The sequence below is a fragment of the Nothobranchius furzeri genome, chromosome 6 (genome assembly GCF_043380555.1).
Source record: "Nothobranchius furzeri strain GRZ-AD chromosome 6, NfurGRZ-RIMD1, whole genome shotgun sequence".
Lineage (NCBI taxonomy): Eukaryota > Metazoa > Chordata > Actinopteri > Cyprinodontiformes > Nothobranchiidae > Nothobranchius > Nothobranchius furzeri.
In genome coordinates this window covers 58,513,022-58,531,646 of record NC_091746.1, presented here as the reverse complement: position 1 = coordinate 58,531,646, position 18,625 = coordinate 58,513,022, and the positions used below count along the sequence as shown (strand labels likewise).

Sequence of the window (18,625 nt, the reverse complement as noted above, 5' to 3'; positions counted from 1 at the left end):
ATGATTCTTTGACAAAAGAAAGAAGCGCAAGACAATTAAAATAGATAGTTCTAGTAAACTGAAAATGGTTCAGTCTAAATATTGAAAACTCTTTTCAGTTTTTATTAAAATAAGATTTAGCTCTGTGACCTGCCCTGAGACTGGGAGATTGAGGGTTCAAATCCACAGTCGGGTCATACCAAAGACTTTAAAAATGGGACCCAATTCCTCCCTCAGCATTGAGATTTTGGATTGGGGGGTTAAACCACCAAATAGTTCCCGAACGCAGCCACCGCTGCAGCTCACTGCTCCCCACGGGGATGGGTCAAATGCAGAGAAATAATGTCACCAGTGTGTGACAACTAATGGGACTTTAACTTTAACTAAATGTGCCAAATCAAACTAACATTTTTTTTAAACAATAAGTGTTTGGTTTATCACAAACATTAATCCAGAATATTGTACATAACTGACCTTACACGTATATAAAATTTCATTTAAAAGCATCTAATTCCAGTTCCATCCAAGATGCCATAGAAGAAACCACTTCTTACCGGTTTCTTTAATTTCTTCCTGAAGTAGTCGTATTTCTGCTTGAACTCTCTGGAGTAGGGAACAGCCTGCACAAACACACAGAGGGGAGGAGGCGTGTGGTCATAATCAGATGACAGCTGCTGATGTTAAAGTGATGATTATGAATCAGATTAAAACTTCACGGCTACATGTGGGGATTCATGTATCTGAGAGGGAACTACTCACAGGTCCTGTGATAGCTGGACTCTGTAAGCGGGGGTCCTCCCACTGCGTGGTCTTGGTATCTGCGCGAGATAAATTCATTTCAGCGGCCTAATTCTTCTACTTTCATTTGAACAGGAACACAAAAAGCTGTTTTACATTTCAAACAATGTCTTGTTGCTTTGCCTTTAGGAGTTAAATTAAAGGTTAGGATTTTTAAACAAGCTAAAATGTCAATGCTATCAATAGAAAAGGTTCAGAGGTCTAAAGTAAACAAACCAGCAAGAGAGGAAGTGTTGCACTCACAGATGTGCCATAAAACCAACATATGAGACTATAATTAAAGCTGAATCTAAACCACGGGGTTCACTAGAAGGAGTTAGCATTTAGCAATGGGAAAATTCTGGTTCAGCAGGACAAATATGACTTTTTGTTCTTTAGCTTTGTGGTAACAAGGACCAACAGCTCCCAGAACAACTGATGGTTGTGATTGGCCGATCACCAGCTAACCCTCAAACCTGCTATACCAGTCCTACTGTCCTCTAGTGGATCATCCACAAGCGCCAGAGGTCAATTTCTTTTCTTTGTTAGTTACATAATTACAGATTGTTATATCAACGTTAGCCCATTTAAAACTACATTTGATTATAATCATTGTTATTTTATATTTCAAGCATTAAAGCGGTGATCTGGACATGCTGAATATTGGTCAACACCAATCACCAGACGAGTGTTTCGGTGCATCACTAATATTTTGTTTAATTGGGGGGAAAGGCGCTCTAGTTCAGGACTTCTGATTTAATAAGATTTAAGATAAAATATCAGACATTTAAATCTGTTTCTGTGTCAAAAGCCATACATGTGTATCTTACCTATTGTAAAAACTTTATGAACAGCCTCAGTTTGAAGAAACAGTGTTCAACAGGACTGACAGTCTGGTAGAGCGCAGTCAAGCCCAAACTGTAGCGCTCCTGCTCTAAAACAGCTCCTACCTCCAAAATGTCCTAATGGTTCATATGAATATTATTTTCACACCGTCAACAGTTTCGAATTGCAAGGTTGTTTTGGCTGAATTAAAGGTACACTAAGTAACTGTGTCATACTTTTTGAACAAGGTCTTTTAAATTTTTATAACAGCTTAAAGAACACACAACAAAACAAAACCAGCCATTCCTAGGAATGTTCGATATTGGCATTTTTATCAATAACCGGCATATCAATATTGCCCAACTCTTATTATATCTTATGATATCGATATATGCGGGGTCCCCCTGACAAATAAAGAAAAAATAAATTATTTAGGGTGCTAACATTACATTTCTCCCATCAAGCATGCTTACATTTTAAACATTATTTGAGGAAAAATAACTACTTTATTTTAAGTAAGTCAATAGGAAAAAAAAAGTGTCACATTAATTTGTCTCTAACAGCAGCTGAATCCCGTTCTCCCTGTGATAATCCTGGCAAACGCTCTGTGATGCCCTTTGTAAGTTACTACGTTTTGGACAAAGATGATTATCAAGTTCATGATGAGAAAAGTTAGATAAATAAGTTAGGGATGTACATAGTTAACTGGGTAATTGCCATTTATGGTTTAACCGGGTAAAACAGTTTTGCCCGGATGACTGCTACAAGTCCCTTCTGCTGTGCTTGGGTTAACCGGCTATTAACCGTTAACGGGCGCCAATAACTGCTTAAAGAAATTTTGAAAAACGTGTATCCCTAAAATAAGTTCATAAATAGTACAAATAAATTTGTTCTAAACAAGTTAAAGTTTCAAGTTTAGAGAACGGATCAACGTGAGACATCTCTATAAACCATCTTTGTTATATTGTCTAAAACGCGAGTGAGCACTGTCAACTCTCTTTACGTTGTTGACATTTAGTCAGAAAAGAAAGTAAACGACTCATGAACACGTTGAATGTGATTTATAAGATCGTTTATTCGTCTTTGTAACTACTGATGAGATTAGGGAATGTTCGGATGTGTGTTAGTTAATTAGTTCATGAAATATTTCCAGCAAACATGTGCTAAATTAGGCTAATTGCTAAGTGTGGTGCTAAGATGTGTGTTTTAGTAATGCATTTTTCTTATTTGTATATTGTAGCTATAGTGAAAAATCATTTATTAAGACCATTAGTTTAAAAAAACTTGTTTGCTAGCCTTCTAGCTACTTGTAGCTATGTACGGTTAGGACAGCACGTGAAATGACAATTGAACAGTCTCTCAGTCCCCTCCACTCCTTGAAGGCAGAATTTCACATTTGCAACTCGAGTCTCTCCTGATTGGTCACCTGAAGTCTCGCAAAGCCACTTATCTCGTGAGAAGCAGTACTGCTTTACGGCAATCCAAGTTTACACCCCAGAACCATAGCTGTCTCCCATTTGGGCTGGGAAACTCCTGTTTTTAACCAATTTCACCCTGTCTTCCCATTTTAGCATTTTCCCGAAATATTTTTTATAAATAATCATCTCGCCCCAGAAACGGACACTAGGGGATGTTAAATGAAGCCAACACCGCCTGCCCAGTGTCGCTTTAATAAAGAGTTTCTGTCAGACTGTTTGCACTGAAAGTACCACACCCACTGGTTGAAGCTGGGAGCGGTGTCAAATATCAAAACAATGTTTGAATGAACCACAAGAGCATTTTGGAGCTCGGTTTTATGGTGACAGACTTTAATCTAATCTGCATTTAAACTTAGTTTATGAGTTTTCCAAAAGGGGAGCATTATCCCTTTAAGGGGCTGAGACGAAGCAAAAACTAAAAGCAGAAAAATGCAGAAGTGTGGAAAAGGTAGACGGTTATCTTACTGTGGTCGATGTAAAAGGTGCGCCCGTCTGTGTGAACTCTTTCTTCCCATCCAGGCTGAAAAACAAACAAAAAGCAAAACCTAATGAGGGAAAACCTCTTGCTGCATCTTCTTTACATGTTGTGCTCAAATAGTAACTTAAATCCAGCCGTTTCCGTTTCCTTTCTGAATGGTGTTTAATTGAACTTGGTCGACCATTCCACAGTCAGAACAAAGACATCCCAGCACAAAGAGGTGAGGCAAGCTCAATCGAACACAGAAAAAGGAAATAAAAGGATTCCCTGCTCTATTTGAGTCGGGTCTAACACATCAGCAAGGCAGGGGTATGACCACAACATAAAAGTCAGTCACCACTGGTACAACCCAGTGTGACACCACCAACACCAGGGTGACCACTCGGTACACTGTAACAGGCCACGCACATTCGTATGCTCGTAGGCAATCAAACAATAACAATAAATCATGAGCAAAAGGGTGGAGAGAAGAATAAAACCTGCCCATTTTAAGTTGTGCGAAGTTTTGCTACAGCAACATTGGTACGCTGCTGCTGCGAGTGTGTGGACTAAAAATAAGCTAAGATATGCAGGACACAGGTTCCTTCCTCCAACACGTTTGGCTCATTTCCCTCTTCCATCTTTTTAGGTGCATTTCTCCCTCCAACAAATGCCCAGAGGATTTCACGTTGTTCCACTGTGCCAAATTGTCTGGCTGTGCCTCAGATGCTACACAGTTACACGAACATGGAGAAATATGAGGAATCCCAAGAGAACGGTTCAGAGCTCTGAAATATTCATCATAAACAGGAGATGTACTAGTGGTGCAGGGGTGGCGCTCGCAGAAACAAAAAGAGGGGGGGGGGGACACAGAAAGTAGGGAAGAGATACAATCCATTCATGCCGGTCATGACAGGGAAAGAGAAGAAAAGGAGAAAGAAAGTAAAAAAAATAAAACATTTTAAATATGCAAGGCTGTCTGCAGGCACTTGACCAGACTGGATCAGACAGGCAGGAGGGCAGGCATAGGGAGGGAAGGAGGTACCAACCAACCTCCTCTAGTAGGTGCTGCCAAACAGACATGGCCAGGTGTAGAAGTGGCGTACATTAGATCCATCAGAATGAAGAAAAATGAGAAAGAAGGAAAAACATCACACACACATGCACACACAACACACAAGCTGTGAGATGTACAAACTCAGGAAATGGTTATTGTTAAAGATCTAGCTGCAGGGATATTCGGCCTACTTGTAAAGATTCTACTAGAAGGATGCTGCTTACCTAATCAGCGCAGACACTAACCCCAACGCTCACAGATGTTACGCTAATTAAAACAAGGCCAGACCTGTCGGCAGCACAGCGTTTTACACTCAACACCGGGGCTAAATGATTTTAGGAAGAGACTTAAATCTAGATTTATGATTTTCTTCAAACCAACTTTCACAATGTACAGAAACCTTTGGCTGAAAGTTACATTTTAGCTGTCACTAACTAAGGCTGGGCGAAAATCGAAACTTTTTTGTTATCTACATTTCTGACTGGTACCATTTTTTACATGTCAGTAAAGTTGATAATAAAAAACATGAAAAGATGTGTGTAGGTTGGTGACGTTCATGTCCCTTTAAAAAGCTGTACCACATCGAGTGACATGACAACGTAACTCAGCATAAGTGACAGCCCCATCTAGTGGACAACTGTTGTTTCTGCGCATACATGATGTTTTCCTCCATTAATCGTTATCGAGGCAAATTCCTCAATATACTGTGATATTGATTTAGGGCCATATCGCGCAGCCCTAACTCTAATGCAAGGATGAAAACTAAAGATAAGAATTGGACTTTTCTCATAAAGACCCTGCAATAAAACTGAACACAGACACATTTTAATTATCAAAACGCCACAGCAGATTGCACCATCAGAAAAAAATAAAGGAAAACAAAAAAAAACTGTTTTTGAAAGAGGAAAAGTTGTGCTTTCAAGTCAGTAGTGGTGTGACGGATCAAACGCGTCACACTGGAGTGTTAAATTTCGCGGTTTGTTGAGCCAAAATGCTCCCACACATGTGACCTAAACAATGCAGGTGGTTTTTCAAGCTCCTCTCCTCCTCCGCCCTGACCACCACTGTGCGTTTCTCCTTTGGATTGAACAGGCAGCGCCTCCGCCCTCCAGGCGACCGATCAGCGAACCGCGTATGTGCCGAACAGTTGAGAGATCAATGATGATCTGTTGCACCCCTAAAAGTCCACGTAGTGTTATTATGGTAAACTTGTTCCCATTGTTTCAGGAAGCTGGCAAATTACCTCTTTTGTCCTTCCCTTACACACACAACACACACACACACAAGTGATGATCACAGACATAAATAATATTGGCCGCAGCACATATAAGCCACATATAAAATCTGGAAAAAATGACCAAATGGGCCGATGCGCCTCCGTCAGCTCAGATCTTGGGCTACTGCAACCTAGACCCTGTGAAAAACCCAGAATGTATAAAACTACAGACCCTGGGTCAGTCAGGAGAACTGGCAGCTTTGACGATCACATGACCACGTTGTTTGAAATCGCAATTTAGGTCAGAAAAGTTGTTCAGCTTTACTTGATACTATCCCTTTACATGATTGCACTTCCTGTGATGGGGGTGTCTGTCAGAGCACATTTTTCACTAGCAGGCCTGAAAAGAAGTTGACCAGAATGTTATGCTAACTTTTGTTACTACAGAAACATTTTTAGAGGCTGTTTTTGTTACGGAGACAGAAAATGTTTTCGACAGAAACCGGGACATTGAAAAGGCTTGGAAAGGCAAACAGAGTTTTCGATAACTAGCCCCTACAAAAGTGATCTGTAACTGGTTCCACGGTAAGTGGCTCACTCACAAGTAAGCGTTAGCTAAATCTAGGAGACCGTTGTGTGTGTGGATATAAAATGGCAAAATTTAAACATTGAATTGGCTTAGAAAATCTGCCAACAGCTGCCCTAACTTTTTAAGTTTGGCATTGGCCTTTGTAAAAAGACCAACATGACCTCAAGATCAAATTCCAGTGCTTGATTAACGAATCTCCATTAGGTCTATGCCATAGGTAAGACACGATTCAGCAATCACACCATAAAACCCAAACCTGTTTATACTTCTCCTTCAGCAAGTGTGTGCTCACACACACACGCACGCACGCACGCACGCGCACACACGCACACACACACACGCGCGCACACGCACACACGGAATGAGAGATGCTTTCTTTCCATATTTCTCCGTTGGTGTGTCAGTGTTGTAAAGAACTTCTCCACCAGGACAATAGAGGGTGTGGCACTTTTCTGGGTCATCCACATCTCTAGTGTTAGCCACTGCGTGTTTACATTGTGTTTATATATTTCAGAGACGTTTTTAACACAGAGAAATTTGTCTTCCACCTCTTCATGCAGCCACCACCTCTAAGATCAAGTTTCCTGTAATTTCCTGACTTTGTACTCCTTCAGTCACGGGTGTGTATCCACGAGATGTTCTTCAATCTGCTCCGTATCTGTCACTTGATACGTTCAGTTCTCATTTTATCTTTTGAGGTGGAATGGCGGTGCTGCTGACGAAGTTAAAAGAAGCTGTACCCTGACCAATCACATGTTTGCGTTCTGTCATTTTTTGTCAAACAGTTAGAAAAGCGGGTCTACTCCATTCGTCCTTTGGATGACAGATGATGGTGTTGCGTATCTCCGCACCTCAACAGACAGAGAAGTATAATCTTGGCTTAAAGAGCAAATTGCAAGTTAGAGACTCCCATGAACCAATGTTAAGAGAAACATAATAGAAACTCATTTGAAACATTTTTAAACATAAATAAATTATTTAGGCTTTTAGAGTCATTTTTGTCAGAAATTTTATTTTTTTGCCAAACCAAGTGACGTCCGCTGAGGGAGTCTTGTTAGCTTAATCCGGAGAAAACTATGGATTCTAATGCCGGCTCTGACACAGAGGAAACTTTAAATGTTTATAATTTTACTTCCGATAGACCAAAACCATAAAGTTATGAGTTTGCTGAACGCCCCAGGGAGCAGAGACAAACCAGAGGGAGAAACCATCGGCCAAAGCAGAGAGATTGAGGAGAAGCAGCGGGGGGAGCAGCAGGTGAGTGAACGATGCTAGCATCACAATATTGTACAGATTACTATCATGTACCAGACAATTAAAATAGTATCGGTCAGTTAATATAATATTAATACTAATGAGCGTCTGCCAGTTGTCTCGTACTCGTTAATAGCTGTTCACGTAACGTAGTTTAGCTCTTAGAGCCGGGGTGTCAAACTCAAATTCACACGGGGCCGAAATGAAACTCTGGGACGGAGTCGAGGGCCAAACTTAATATTTTTTGAAAAAGTGACGGAAATTTTGCACATTATCTTTATCAACATATATGCAATTTTGAAACTTTTAATTTGGAAACGAACTTATTTTTGCATTAACATTGAATGTGGAATAACCAAATTACACACGAGCAAGTCAGTTTTAAATAAAAGGCATCAGTGGTATTCATTACTTGTGGTATAATCAGCATTTTTAAAATCTATTCAGGATTTGTTTTCTTGTTATTTATTCATTTTTCTTATTTTGTATTCTCCTTTTTTCCTCCTGTAATAAGCGTAATCACTGCTGTTGCTTTCCCCACTGAGGAACAATAAAGGGATTTTCTATTCTATTCATCTGTCTGCAGCCTTTCCACTTCCTGTTTACTGTAGGTTAAATCTTTTCTCACGGGCCAACAACAAAATAAAAATATAATTTTATCTTAAATGAAAATGCAACATCTCACCTGTTAACTTTCATGTTTCCATGTTTTGGAGCAGAAAAAGAGCAGAAAACCTACATATTTAAAGCTCAGTTTGCTCCGCTGGTTTACTGTGATGCTCACCTGTTCCAGCCAGATACCTCCATCATGGGGTTGATCTGAGCTGAGGAGGAGACTCCTGTTGTTTTGTTCATCTTCATCATAATAATGACAACATTAGATGACAGGTGCTCACATAGGTTTGTGCTGCTGAACATGTCTGAGCAGCTTGACCACGTTGTTGTGTGTCGGGGAGGAAACACGACAGCAGCCACAGAGCCGTGCCGATTTGAGCGTGTCGCTGCTCGCTGGAGTTATATCAGCTCTGTCTGGAAGTTAGTTGGAAAACTTTCTGTTTCAGTCGTGAACACATTACTGATGGTTAAAATCTCCGTTTCTGAGCTTCAACGTCGGCAAATAGCTGAGTAAACTCAGCGCTGAGTGAGAGGAGTGTTTAGTTTGTCCGAGACAGCGGAGCTGCAGACACAGGCAGCAGACGCTGGAAAAAAACACAAAGGAGGGTGCGCTTCGGCTCCGCGCTAACACCGCAAAGCATCACGGGAGTTTTAGTCTTTGTGGTAAAATCGACCAGCGGGTCAGTTTTAATATATTTTTGATATTTATCTCGCAGGCCACATAAAAACGCTCCGCGGGCCACATCCTTGCGTCTGACCCATGTGGCTTGGAGAGAGGAAGAGAGACGCTGGTCAACTGGTTCTGGAGCTCATGCAGGCTTCTGTGAGCTGGATCCGACCCAGACACCCTTGATGTATTGAGGCGGGAAAAAATATTGAGTTCATTTTCATCCATCGCACAATTATTTGAGTTATTTATTATCGTCCCAGCCCTAGGCAAGACTATTGCGTTTAAAAAAAAAATTTAGTCTATTTTTGATGCACATGTAAACACACTGACCGAACTCCAGTTATTCTGGTACCCCAAATGTTATGGTTAGTGTATTTTACCAAAACTATTACAATGTTGGGGGAGAAACGCAAACTTAAATGAGTCTATACACATTAGACAAATGATGACAACAGAAATAAGTTATTTAACTTGTTTTACGAGCAAACCAAGACAGATCCTACTTGTTTGAAAGAAGCAAGAACTTTGAGCAACGATCTTGTGAATATGTCTCACCAGTAGTTAAAGAAATGGTGGAGCTTACATCTCTGAGGTGGTAAAAGTAGAGCAAGCATGGTCAGCTATTATAGTTATTGAATCAACTAATTTAGAAAAGAATGCAAAACTAATAATAGGGCAGCAAAGTAAATGGTTAACGTTTTGGTGTTGAATACTGTTAAAGCAAACTGAATAATGGTGAAGAAATAAAGCATTTACTGAGATTGTTATGAATGCGCTTTGAAAGCCAGGCAGGCAAGTACCGATCTGTGATGGTACTTACAGGAAGAGGACCAAGTTCACCCGGCTCCATTGAGTTCTTATTCCTCATATGGACTGGATACTTCAACCTGGGATCCTCCTGTTGGGGAGGAAATAAGAAAAAAAAGAAGAGAAAATTAAAAAATAACTCAGAATTCAAAGCAAGAAAATGAAATAATAATATTTAAAACTACTTCTAATATGGGTAAAGCAGCACAATGCCCTAAAACTCTAGGATTCAGATTTGTTTGGGCTGAATCTAAATGAAGAGTTTATTGTAAAACAGATTTTTATACCACAAGATGTCAGTAAAACATGCTAAAAGAGCTAAGCAAGCATGTAGATCTCACTAGATCCCAAAATAGCGCACCCAGGAGATTAAGGGAAAAAAGATACATCTGAAATTCTTAGATTTCCATCTTGAAAGTAAAAAAATAAGTATTGGCTCACCCAGGTGGTGGTTCTGCTGTTGTGGTCGATGAAAAAGGGCCGCCCATTTGGGGCTATCCTCATCTCCCAGCCTGGAGGCAGGAAACTCTGCTGCGTTTTGTGTTGTGATTTCGGGGAGCTGTAAGGGGACGGCTGGGGGGACTGGGGGTTGGAGAGAGTGTCTTTAACAGCCCTTCGCACCTGGATGTGGTTGGCCCCCTGGAGACAAAATGAAAAGACAGAAAAATAAACAAAAGAGAAATATTAGCAGCCACACTCCATTAAGAGGAGAGTCTGGGGAAACGACAACAAACATGGACGCGATATCCATTATTTCAACACAGCAAGACAGACCCCAGGGTTTCCAACTTGCCTTAGTGTTGCTAAAACTTTTTAAAAATATACATATTTTGCAAAATGTTGACCACATTACCACTCAGATGAAGTCAATGATCACCAGCACTCATTCTCAAATTATTAAAACATGTTTCTGATGCCATAAACCTCCTCGTATCGACTTTTCTGACGCTAAAAGCAAATAAAAATCCCTCATTGATGACACACAATCAATTACAGTTACTCCTGTTTAATCAGATTTTGGATTTCATGTCCACATCAACAACATTTATTTCCCAGCAATAATTAGCACTGATCTCATTATTTAGAGGAAAAAAACAGCATTAATTAAATCACAGATCTTCCACCTCCACTGGAAGCTGTAATTATATCATTCTGCCTTAACGTCTTGTTAAAACACAAACACACACACACACACACACACACACACACACACACACACACACACACACACACACTCTCTTTAATTAAACCCCCTTCAGTTCTTCTCCCTCGGTTGAAGTGAATGATCTTTACCAGCCAGAGAAGCCATTAAAAGCAGAGGAAGGTCAAAAAGGTCATTCATTTAGAGAAACCTTTTTAAGCCTTAATTAACAGAGTTCCCTGAATATTTATGGTCATGAAGCAAACTGCAAAGCAGACGATAGATAAACTGATTTCATACAAGAACAGCTTTAAGTCGCAATAACAAAAAACTGTCAAAAGGTCAAGGGGAAACTTCAATAGTTTATCTGATTGCTCATGTTAACCGATCCTGTTGTGTGATCATTAACACTCCTTAACCTGAAGACAACTGGCTGGGAGTCATTAATCCTTACTGAACAATAATTGACTAAATGAAACATTTTTTTTGTTTTGTTTGTCAAATGAACTCAGCTAAACGAGTTCACGTAAAAGTATTTAAACAACTTCTGGCCTGTAAAGCCTGCTTGAGTTACGCTGGAATAGACATTCCTCATTGCACAACAGTGCTACCAAAACAACAAGCCCACAGATCAGGAATCAGGAACAACAAAAAACAAACACAGGTTTGGGCTTTCACGTGGATGTGTGTTAACACCAAACATTTCAACCATTGTGGCCATTATCATTCGTTACTGAATGCAATAGGATAAAAAAAATGGAGCGTGAGAAAAGAAAATCCATCACTGATGGAGAGAAAAAAGATGGGAAAAAGATTAAGAAGTGAGATCAACACTTCAGTATGTACACAGAGTGAACCTGAAAACAGGAGAGTTAACAGATGTAAAAAATATATTAATGAACAAGAAAAGAAACATTAAAAGATTTAGATTTTATTTTGATGATCTTATGTAAAACGAGAAGGTGGGAAGAGGCGGATAGGAGGACACTAGGCACATAAATGCTCTCCTGCTGGTAAAAATGCTTAAAGACCAAGTTCACTTGTTTATTTCTACACATATGTAGTGGTCTCTATAAATAAATCAATGCCTTGTGAGACAAACTTTGTGGGGAAATAAAACTTTGGCGCTCTTGTTTTTAGAACGTAAAAGTTAGCCAGAGCTAAGGGGATTAAGATGGCAGGATTTGGAGTCCTATTTCCTGATATTCTGACATCTTGCCTCTGATTGGCTAACAGCAACACAACTCTACCACGGAGTCTGTTTGCTTTAAAACGTTGATGTTTTTATCTCCACAAATAACTCAAGCCTGGAGTTCTGGAAAACAAGATGATGCTTCTCATCTTCTAATACATTTCAAATTTCAAGTTTCTGCCATTTATAGAGTTACGAATGCTAACAGTTAGCTTCTACTAGCCAAAATGTCCCCAGCTCTCTCCTGGATGCTAAATCAACAACAGCCTTCCCCGTTGTGGGCGAGTCCACGAACGCTAATTTACAGTGCGACATGAATTCACTGGCTTTTCTAATCTGAGCGTTTCCCCATCAATATTCTATTAGCAGCTAACACAGAGATTAGGTGTAGAAGACTATTTTTATGCCTGCAGGTGAAACTCAGAGAGACAGATCATATTTCACAATTAACAAATAAAAAATGACTTCTCAGTGAACTTGATCTTTATAAAAATAAAGAAATGGGTGGTGCGGTGAAGGGTAGAACAGGTTTCTAATTCTCACCTCCAAAGGGGTGGAAAGGGTGACAGTAGGGGAGCTGAGGCTACGAGGTCGTCGAACTTGGGGCTCATGGAGGTGGTTGTTGGAGGCATTGGAAGAAGAGGAGGGGGTGGAAGTGGGAGACAGGGCAGAGGCTCCTCCTGACGGTGCTGCTGCTGCTGCTGAGGTGCTGGATCCATCTTCAGTCAGCTGTTAGCAAAAACAGCACTCTCGAGGTTAAGTGGGGTGGGGATTAAGTGAGGGATGTTTGCTGAAATAAAAGCCTTGTCTGGTCATGAATCATTCCGTCGGCGATGCTGGTCTGCATCGGAACGGTCTGGGTGCCAGCTTTGCTCTCGCAAAATTAGTTCCTAAAATTTTACAAGCAGTGATCATCTGTGCCCGTGGGGGAATATTCATTAATGACCCTTTCAGTACAAAAGCGGAAAGAGTTTAGCTTCAAACACAGAAACAAAGAACCCACAGAAGTCAGTGCTGCTCTGGTGCTTTCAACGTGAACCCCAAAAAGCTCATTTACACTCCACCATGACAAACCAGAACATTATGGGTTTGTCTTTTCCTCTTTAATAAAGGAATCACATTCAGAGAACGAAAAGACAAGATGTTGATGAACAGGTGTAATACACATATGGTGATTTTAGGGAAAATGAAGAAAGACTCCAAAAAGGGGTAAAAAGGGAGTATTAAAAGTACTCTCAGTCCCTCGATCTTGCTGTGAGGGCAGACAGGTTTGCAGACAGACTGGTGAAACAAGTGGAAAAACAGAGTCGAGGTGAGTAACGGGGAAAGAAGAGTTGTGGTTACAGATCCATGCCAAGGTTTAGAAAGGTGAGACCACTACAGAGATGCACTTTGTCCTACCACCAAGCAAAACACTGGACAAAAGAGGAAGGAAGACGAAGCTGGACAGAGGGAAAGACGGGAAGAAACAGAAGAAGCTCTCTACTTCCACAATTCTTTATGACCACACAGGGGAGAAACAAAGGGGAGGTCCGACACACAGGCCAACACCACCACAGGAACCAAGGTACTGTCCAGTCCATGCATAGAGCCAGCCCGACAGCCAGCCCTCGGACCTGCTGTACCTGCACAATTGGCCTAGTCCAAGTAGTGGTGCGGTTGTTATGGTTGACGTAATAAGTTCTTCCCTTGGTATCCTTCCTCTCCTCCCATCCAGGGGGCAGGCCGGGGGTGGTCAGGGCGTAAGGAGCTGCCGAGGGAGACTGGCCAAGTGTAAAGAGAGAGCAAACCAAAAAACAATTCATCAGTTCAAACTGGGGGGAAAAAAGCTGAAAGACTCCAGGAGTTTCAATGCAGTTTGTTAAGGATAACTTAGAAACAGGTGTTATAACAAAGCTACTTTTAAATGCTGATTGTTCCATTTATACGTTTTTGTTTTAAGCATGAAACACCAGAACAGATGCTCGAGTCATTAAAAGTAACTTTATATAACCACTGGTGTCGTGTGGCAAGATAAGCCTGAAAACTAGTGCAGATGCTGCGTCATCAGCCGCCACGCCCAAACACAAGAAAATAAAGACCAACACCAACTCGGACCATTTTGTTTTCCACCACATGAACACAACAACAATAACAGACAACACACACACGGATGTGAGTTTACACCTGGGATAACAGCTGTTCTGACCAACGCTGTCAGCAGGTGAACCCGTCACCGCTAAGGCAACTAAAACAAGGAGAAGTCAGCTTGCAGAAACGAATAATCAGTAAAACTGTGGATGTAAAGTTCTCATGTCTAGGACGTTTATGTTGTTTTATGCGTCATAAAATCCCTGAAAATGCCGAACCTTAGGTGACCACTGCAAATGCAAACATATCTCACTATGTAAACGGAAAGCGCTCGTCTATTTATGCTAGTGGTTCTGTGTTTGAGAGACCACATACACAAAGTGTGTGTGTGTGTGTGTGTGTGTGTGTGTGTGTGTGTGTGTGTGTGTGCGCGTGCGTGCGTGCGTGCGTGCGTGCGTGTGTGTGTGTGTGTGGTTTGTCAGCAATGTGTGACTGATCTCTTGATACTGAATAAGCTGTGTTATTACCATGGGCTCCTCACCACCTGAGACTGTTTGAGCTCTTGTTCTTCTGGTCTGGGAACTCTGCTGGTGGTAGACAACAGGGGAACATGGTCTTTAGTTCACAGCATGTCGCGTTTTCAAAGCCAGAGTGGAAGTGAAGGAGGCAAATGTTTGGGCAGGAGTGAGGGTTTAGTGAGGGGGAAAAAAATTAAATGGACAAAGAGGGTAGAGTTTTATTTTAGAGGAGGTGAGGAGTGGCGGAAAGAAAGGAGATTCTTTTGATTATGGGTCAGGGTGGGGAAGACTGGAACCAGCGGACACGAGAGATTCATTTTAAGAGGATTAGCTTTGAGTTGTTACCTCAGGAGAGCAAATTGGGGCAGAGATTTAAACTTTATTTATACCCGATTAAAGCAGCTTCTCCAATCACATAATAAATCTATCAAAGCCACAAAACACAGGCATGAGAATAAAAGCATTAGAGTGGTTTACGGTGGTGACAAAAAAGGAAGAGAAATATCAGATTTGACTTGCAAGAAACTGATCAGGAAAAGGACATAAATCATAAAAATGTTTTTCTGGAAAGAAAACTACCAACATCACCATCATCATTACCACACTGTAAACACCAAACCTAAGGTCAGCATCTTTAAACCTCCTCTCATCCTTTGGTTCAGAATGCAGACAATGAGTTTAGGACAAGAACTGGATGTTTTAGCTGTCGTGTATCAGCTCAGACCAAAATAAACTAAATCTGATTATAAATGTAACCCGAGTGCTGAAGCAGATCGTCTGGTGTGTGATTTTAGCTCTGGTATAAATTGTTGAAGGTAAATCAATACATTTACCTACTTAACCCGCACAGATCGGCTCACTGATCAGAACTACTATCACATTTTTAAAGAAACGTTGAAAGAATGAAAGTTGTCTGTGAAAAAGCTCCAATTAGTATTCAAAAAATAAGAATAACTTTATCCTACCCAAACACATGGGCGTATGTATGCCTCTAAACCAGGGGTGCCCAATCCTGGTCCTGGAGGGCCAGTATCCAGCAGGTTATAGTTTTAACCCTGCTTCAACACACAACCAGCAGGTGATTAACAGGCTTCTGCAGAGCCTGATGAGCCCTTTACGTTTGGTGTATGTTTGCACTATCTTTTTATATATAGTTTAGATTTTATTTTTTTACTACAATGTGCTTTACTTTGTGATTTTCTTTTTTACTTGAAGATTCTATCTCAACCAGCCACTATTTTTGCACCATTATTATCGGTACCGTTTGATTTTCTTCATTTTAAACACTTTAAAAAAATACTTGAATCTGTTTCATTTCCATTGTTCTACTGTTTTGAAACAGTTTGCACATTGTTAGTGTTTTATATTTGAAGTTCTACAAATATCAAGAGATTTATTGAGTTATTTAGTTTACAGAAACCACAAAACCTGCTTGATAGCAACCCTCCAGGACCAGGATTGGACACCCCTGCTCTAAACAGACCTGTAGTATTAGCCAGAGAGCAGCTGCGCCATCAATCCGACAACCAGACTTTTTTAAATGATGGCACAAATAACAAGGGACGGCTTTTAAATGTTATGGCAAGCCTCCCCGTTTTCTGTAATACACATCAGAATTTGCATTTAAATTAAAAATCCAATTATTGTACAAATGCTGTTAGTTTATTAACACATGATGAATACTCAGGTATCCAAACACCCCCCCCCCCCCCCTCTCTCTCCCCCTCTCTCCCTCTCCCTCTCTCTCGTGAATCAGCTGATCAAGATGCAGTTACAAACACAACTTTTATGAGCAAAAGAGAAACAATAATTACATAATTTAATAAACCAGGAGGGCACAAAGAATTGTAATTTCTGTTTTTACAGTTTTCACCTCAGTTTCTATTCTGAATGACGTGTGTTCATCACATCTAGCTTGGAGTTTACTTAAAATTGCTTCAGCTTCTCATTTTATGAATATGGCAATGTTTGTGTTGCACTGTTTGGAAAAATAATCATAAAACAACATAATTATTAAAAGGTTTTGTATTTTTTATATAACTTTTGAAGGTTAAATGTTGTGGCATTCTATACTTTTTACAAGTATTTGTTCATTTATGACTAATTTAATAACACTATGAAACCCAAAAAAGCGAAACACCTACTTTTCAAGTTTCTGGCTACTACCCTGCCAGTAGCCATTTATTTAGGTCCAAACAACAGGATGATTAAAAATGTAAGTAGATTCAGTCTACTTGTATATTTGTTTTCAAAACGATCAGAAGTCGTGTTTCTATTCCCTCTGATGACTTGCTCTGTAGTAAGAGGGTTATAATTAAAGGAGAAAGGCTGACATTTGCACATGTAATTTTCAATCGCTCAACAAAGCCGTAGCTCAGTGCAGTGACTCAGCTGTGTGATCAACATCTGATTCACATCACATGACGCTGCTGAGCTGAACATTCGCTGATGTTATGATACACAACTGGCACAACTTCTCTACCACACACCAAAAACAACAGAAGGAGAATCACGAAGACAGCAGCGAGGAGCGAGTAAGTACAGGTGCGGTTACTTCACAGAGAATACAGGTATGCTTTGACAGTAAAGGTCAAATTTGAAGAGACAGGAAAGGAAATTTGACGTGGAAGAGAGAGAATGGATGGTGTACATCTAAAGAAGTCAGGCAGGTTAAACAGGAGGGGTTAAATGACGCCAAACATGTAGGTGCTGAGGTAAGGAAGGACATTAAAGGTAAGAGAAGTGGAATGTGATGAAAAATATGAAAGGACTCATATAAATGTACCGTTATTGGAGGGGCCTGGGCCTGATCACGGACTCCATCTGTCATACTCGAGGAGCGAAGTCTGTTTGACAGCTGGCTCTGTTCAGAGAAAGCGAGGACAGAGCATAGATTTGATGGCTGGAGGCAAAAGGCCAGAACTGTAAATTTTAAACCATGAGGTCATTTAAATCCGGATGATTCCGGGTTTTACTCATATCTCACCAGAGAGCTGGGCCCTGGCACTTCACCGTTAGTATCAGGGGTGAGCGACAACCTCATATTCAAATCTTCAGAGAACTCCTGGGCAACAGGTGTAGGCGAGCGCTGTGGTGTCAGAGCAGAGGAGGGGCCGGGTAGGGACTGGGCCACGCCGTCGCTGGGATCCTCTTCTGTGATGAGCTCCCAGGACTGCAAGAAAAACAATGGAGACAGCCATGTGTTGGTGAGATTATCAGAGAGGACAGCTGTGGTTCCGGGTGGGTGTACTCCTGGTATGTCCCCTCACATTGTCCATGTCCCTGGAATCCAGGCGCTCGTTCTCCAGGTCTTCACTGATGTGGCGCCTGGCTCGGAATACCCGGTGCGCTTCCTGATGGATTTGCCGCTGCTGATTGTCGCTCTCAATTTCTGAGATCATATCCCTTCAAATGAATAGGTTGTATTAGATAAGGTGTCCTTATTAATCAAAGATCAGATGTTAACAAAAGTCAAAAGGTGACTAATAATAAAGAGATCAACAGATTAATTTTAATCCTGCATGCTAAATTATCCATCCATCCATTCTCTTCCGCTTCTCCGGGGTCGGGTTGCGGGGGCAACAGCCTAAGCAGGGAGGCCCAGACTTCCCTCTCCCCAGCTACTTGGGCCAGCTCCTGCAGGAGAATCCCAAGGTGTTCCCTAGCCAGGCCAGAAACATAGTCTCTCCAGCATGTCCAGGGTCTTCCTTTAGGTCTCATCCCAGTTGAATGTGCCCAGAAAAGCTCACCAGAAAGGCGTCCAGGAGTCATCTTAACTAGATGCCCGAGCCATCTCAGCTGGCTCCTCTCGATGCGGAGGTGCAGCGGGTCTACTCCGAGCCCCTCCCGGATGACTAAGGCCTAGTCCACACGTAGCCGGGGTTTTTTGAAAACGAATATCCGCCCCTCCAAAAACTTGCATCCACACCACCGCGTTTTAAAAACAAACTCTGTCCACACGTACCCTGATAAATACATTG

General features: G+C 41.1%; 1 protein-coding gene across 11 annotated transcripts in view; it reads right to left on the bottom strand.

Annotated features, from left to right (window-relative positions):
* nedd4l (NEDD4 like E3 ubiquitin protein ligase) overlaps positions 1–18,625 on the bottom strand; it is a 71,584-nt gene that overhangs the window by 18,702 nt on the left and 34,257 nt on the right. For 3 of the 11 annotated variants that reach the window (XM_015942886.3, XM_015942887.3, XM_015942883.3), the window contains 11 exons: positions 17,915–18,050; positions 17,632–17,817; positions 17,431–17,508; positions 14,655–14,714; positions 13,683–13,820; positions 12,601–12,786; positions 10,166–10,363; positions 9,738–9,815; positions 3,525–3,579; positions 739–797; positions 534–599 (listed from right to left, as the gene is read on the bottom strand). In XM_015942886.3, the coding sequence (XP_015798372.3) occupies positions 534–599; positions 739–797; positions 3,525–3,579; positions 9,738–9,815; positions 10,166–10,363; positions 12,601–12,786; positions 13,683–13,820; positions 14,655–14,714; positions 17,431–17,508; positions 17,632–17,817; positions 17,915–18,050 (1,240 nt within the window). The remainder of the gene's footprint in view (positions 1–533; positions 600–738; positions 798–3,524; positions 3,580–9,737; positions 9,816–10,165; positions 10,364–12,600; positions 12,787–13,682; positions 13,821–14,654; positions 14,715–17,430; positions 17,509–17,631; positions 17,818–17,914; positions 18,051–18,625) is intronic. The other 8 variants (XM_015942888.3, XM_015942884.3, XM_015942889.3 and 5 more) reach the window with 6 other exon arrangements.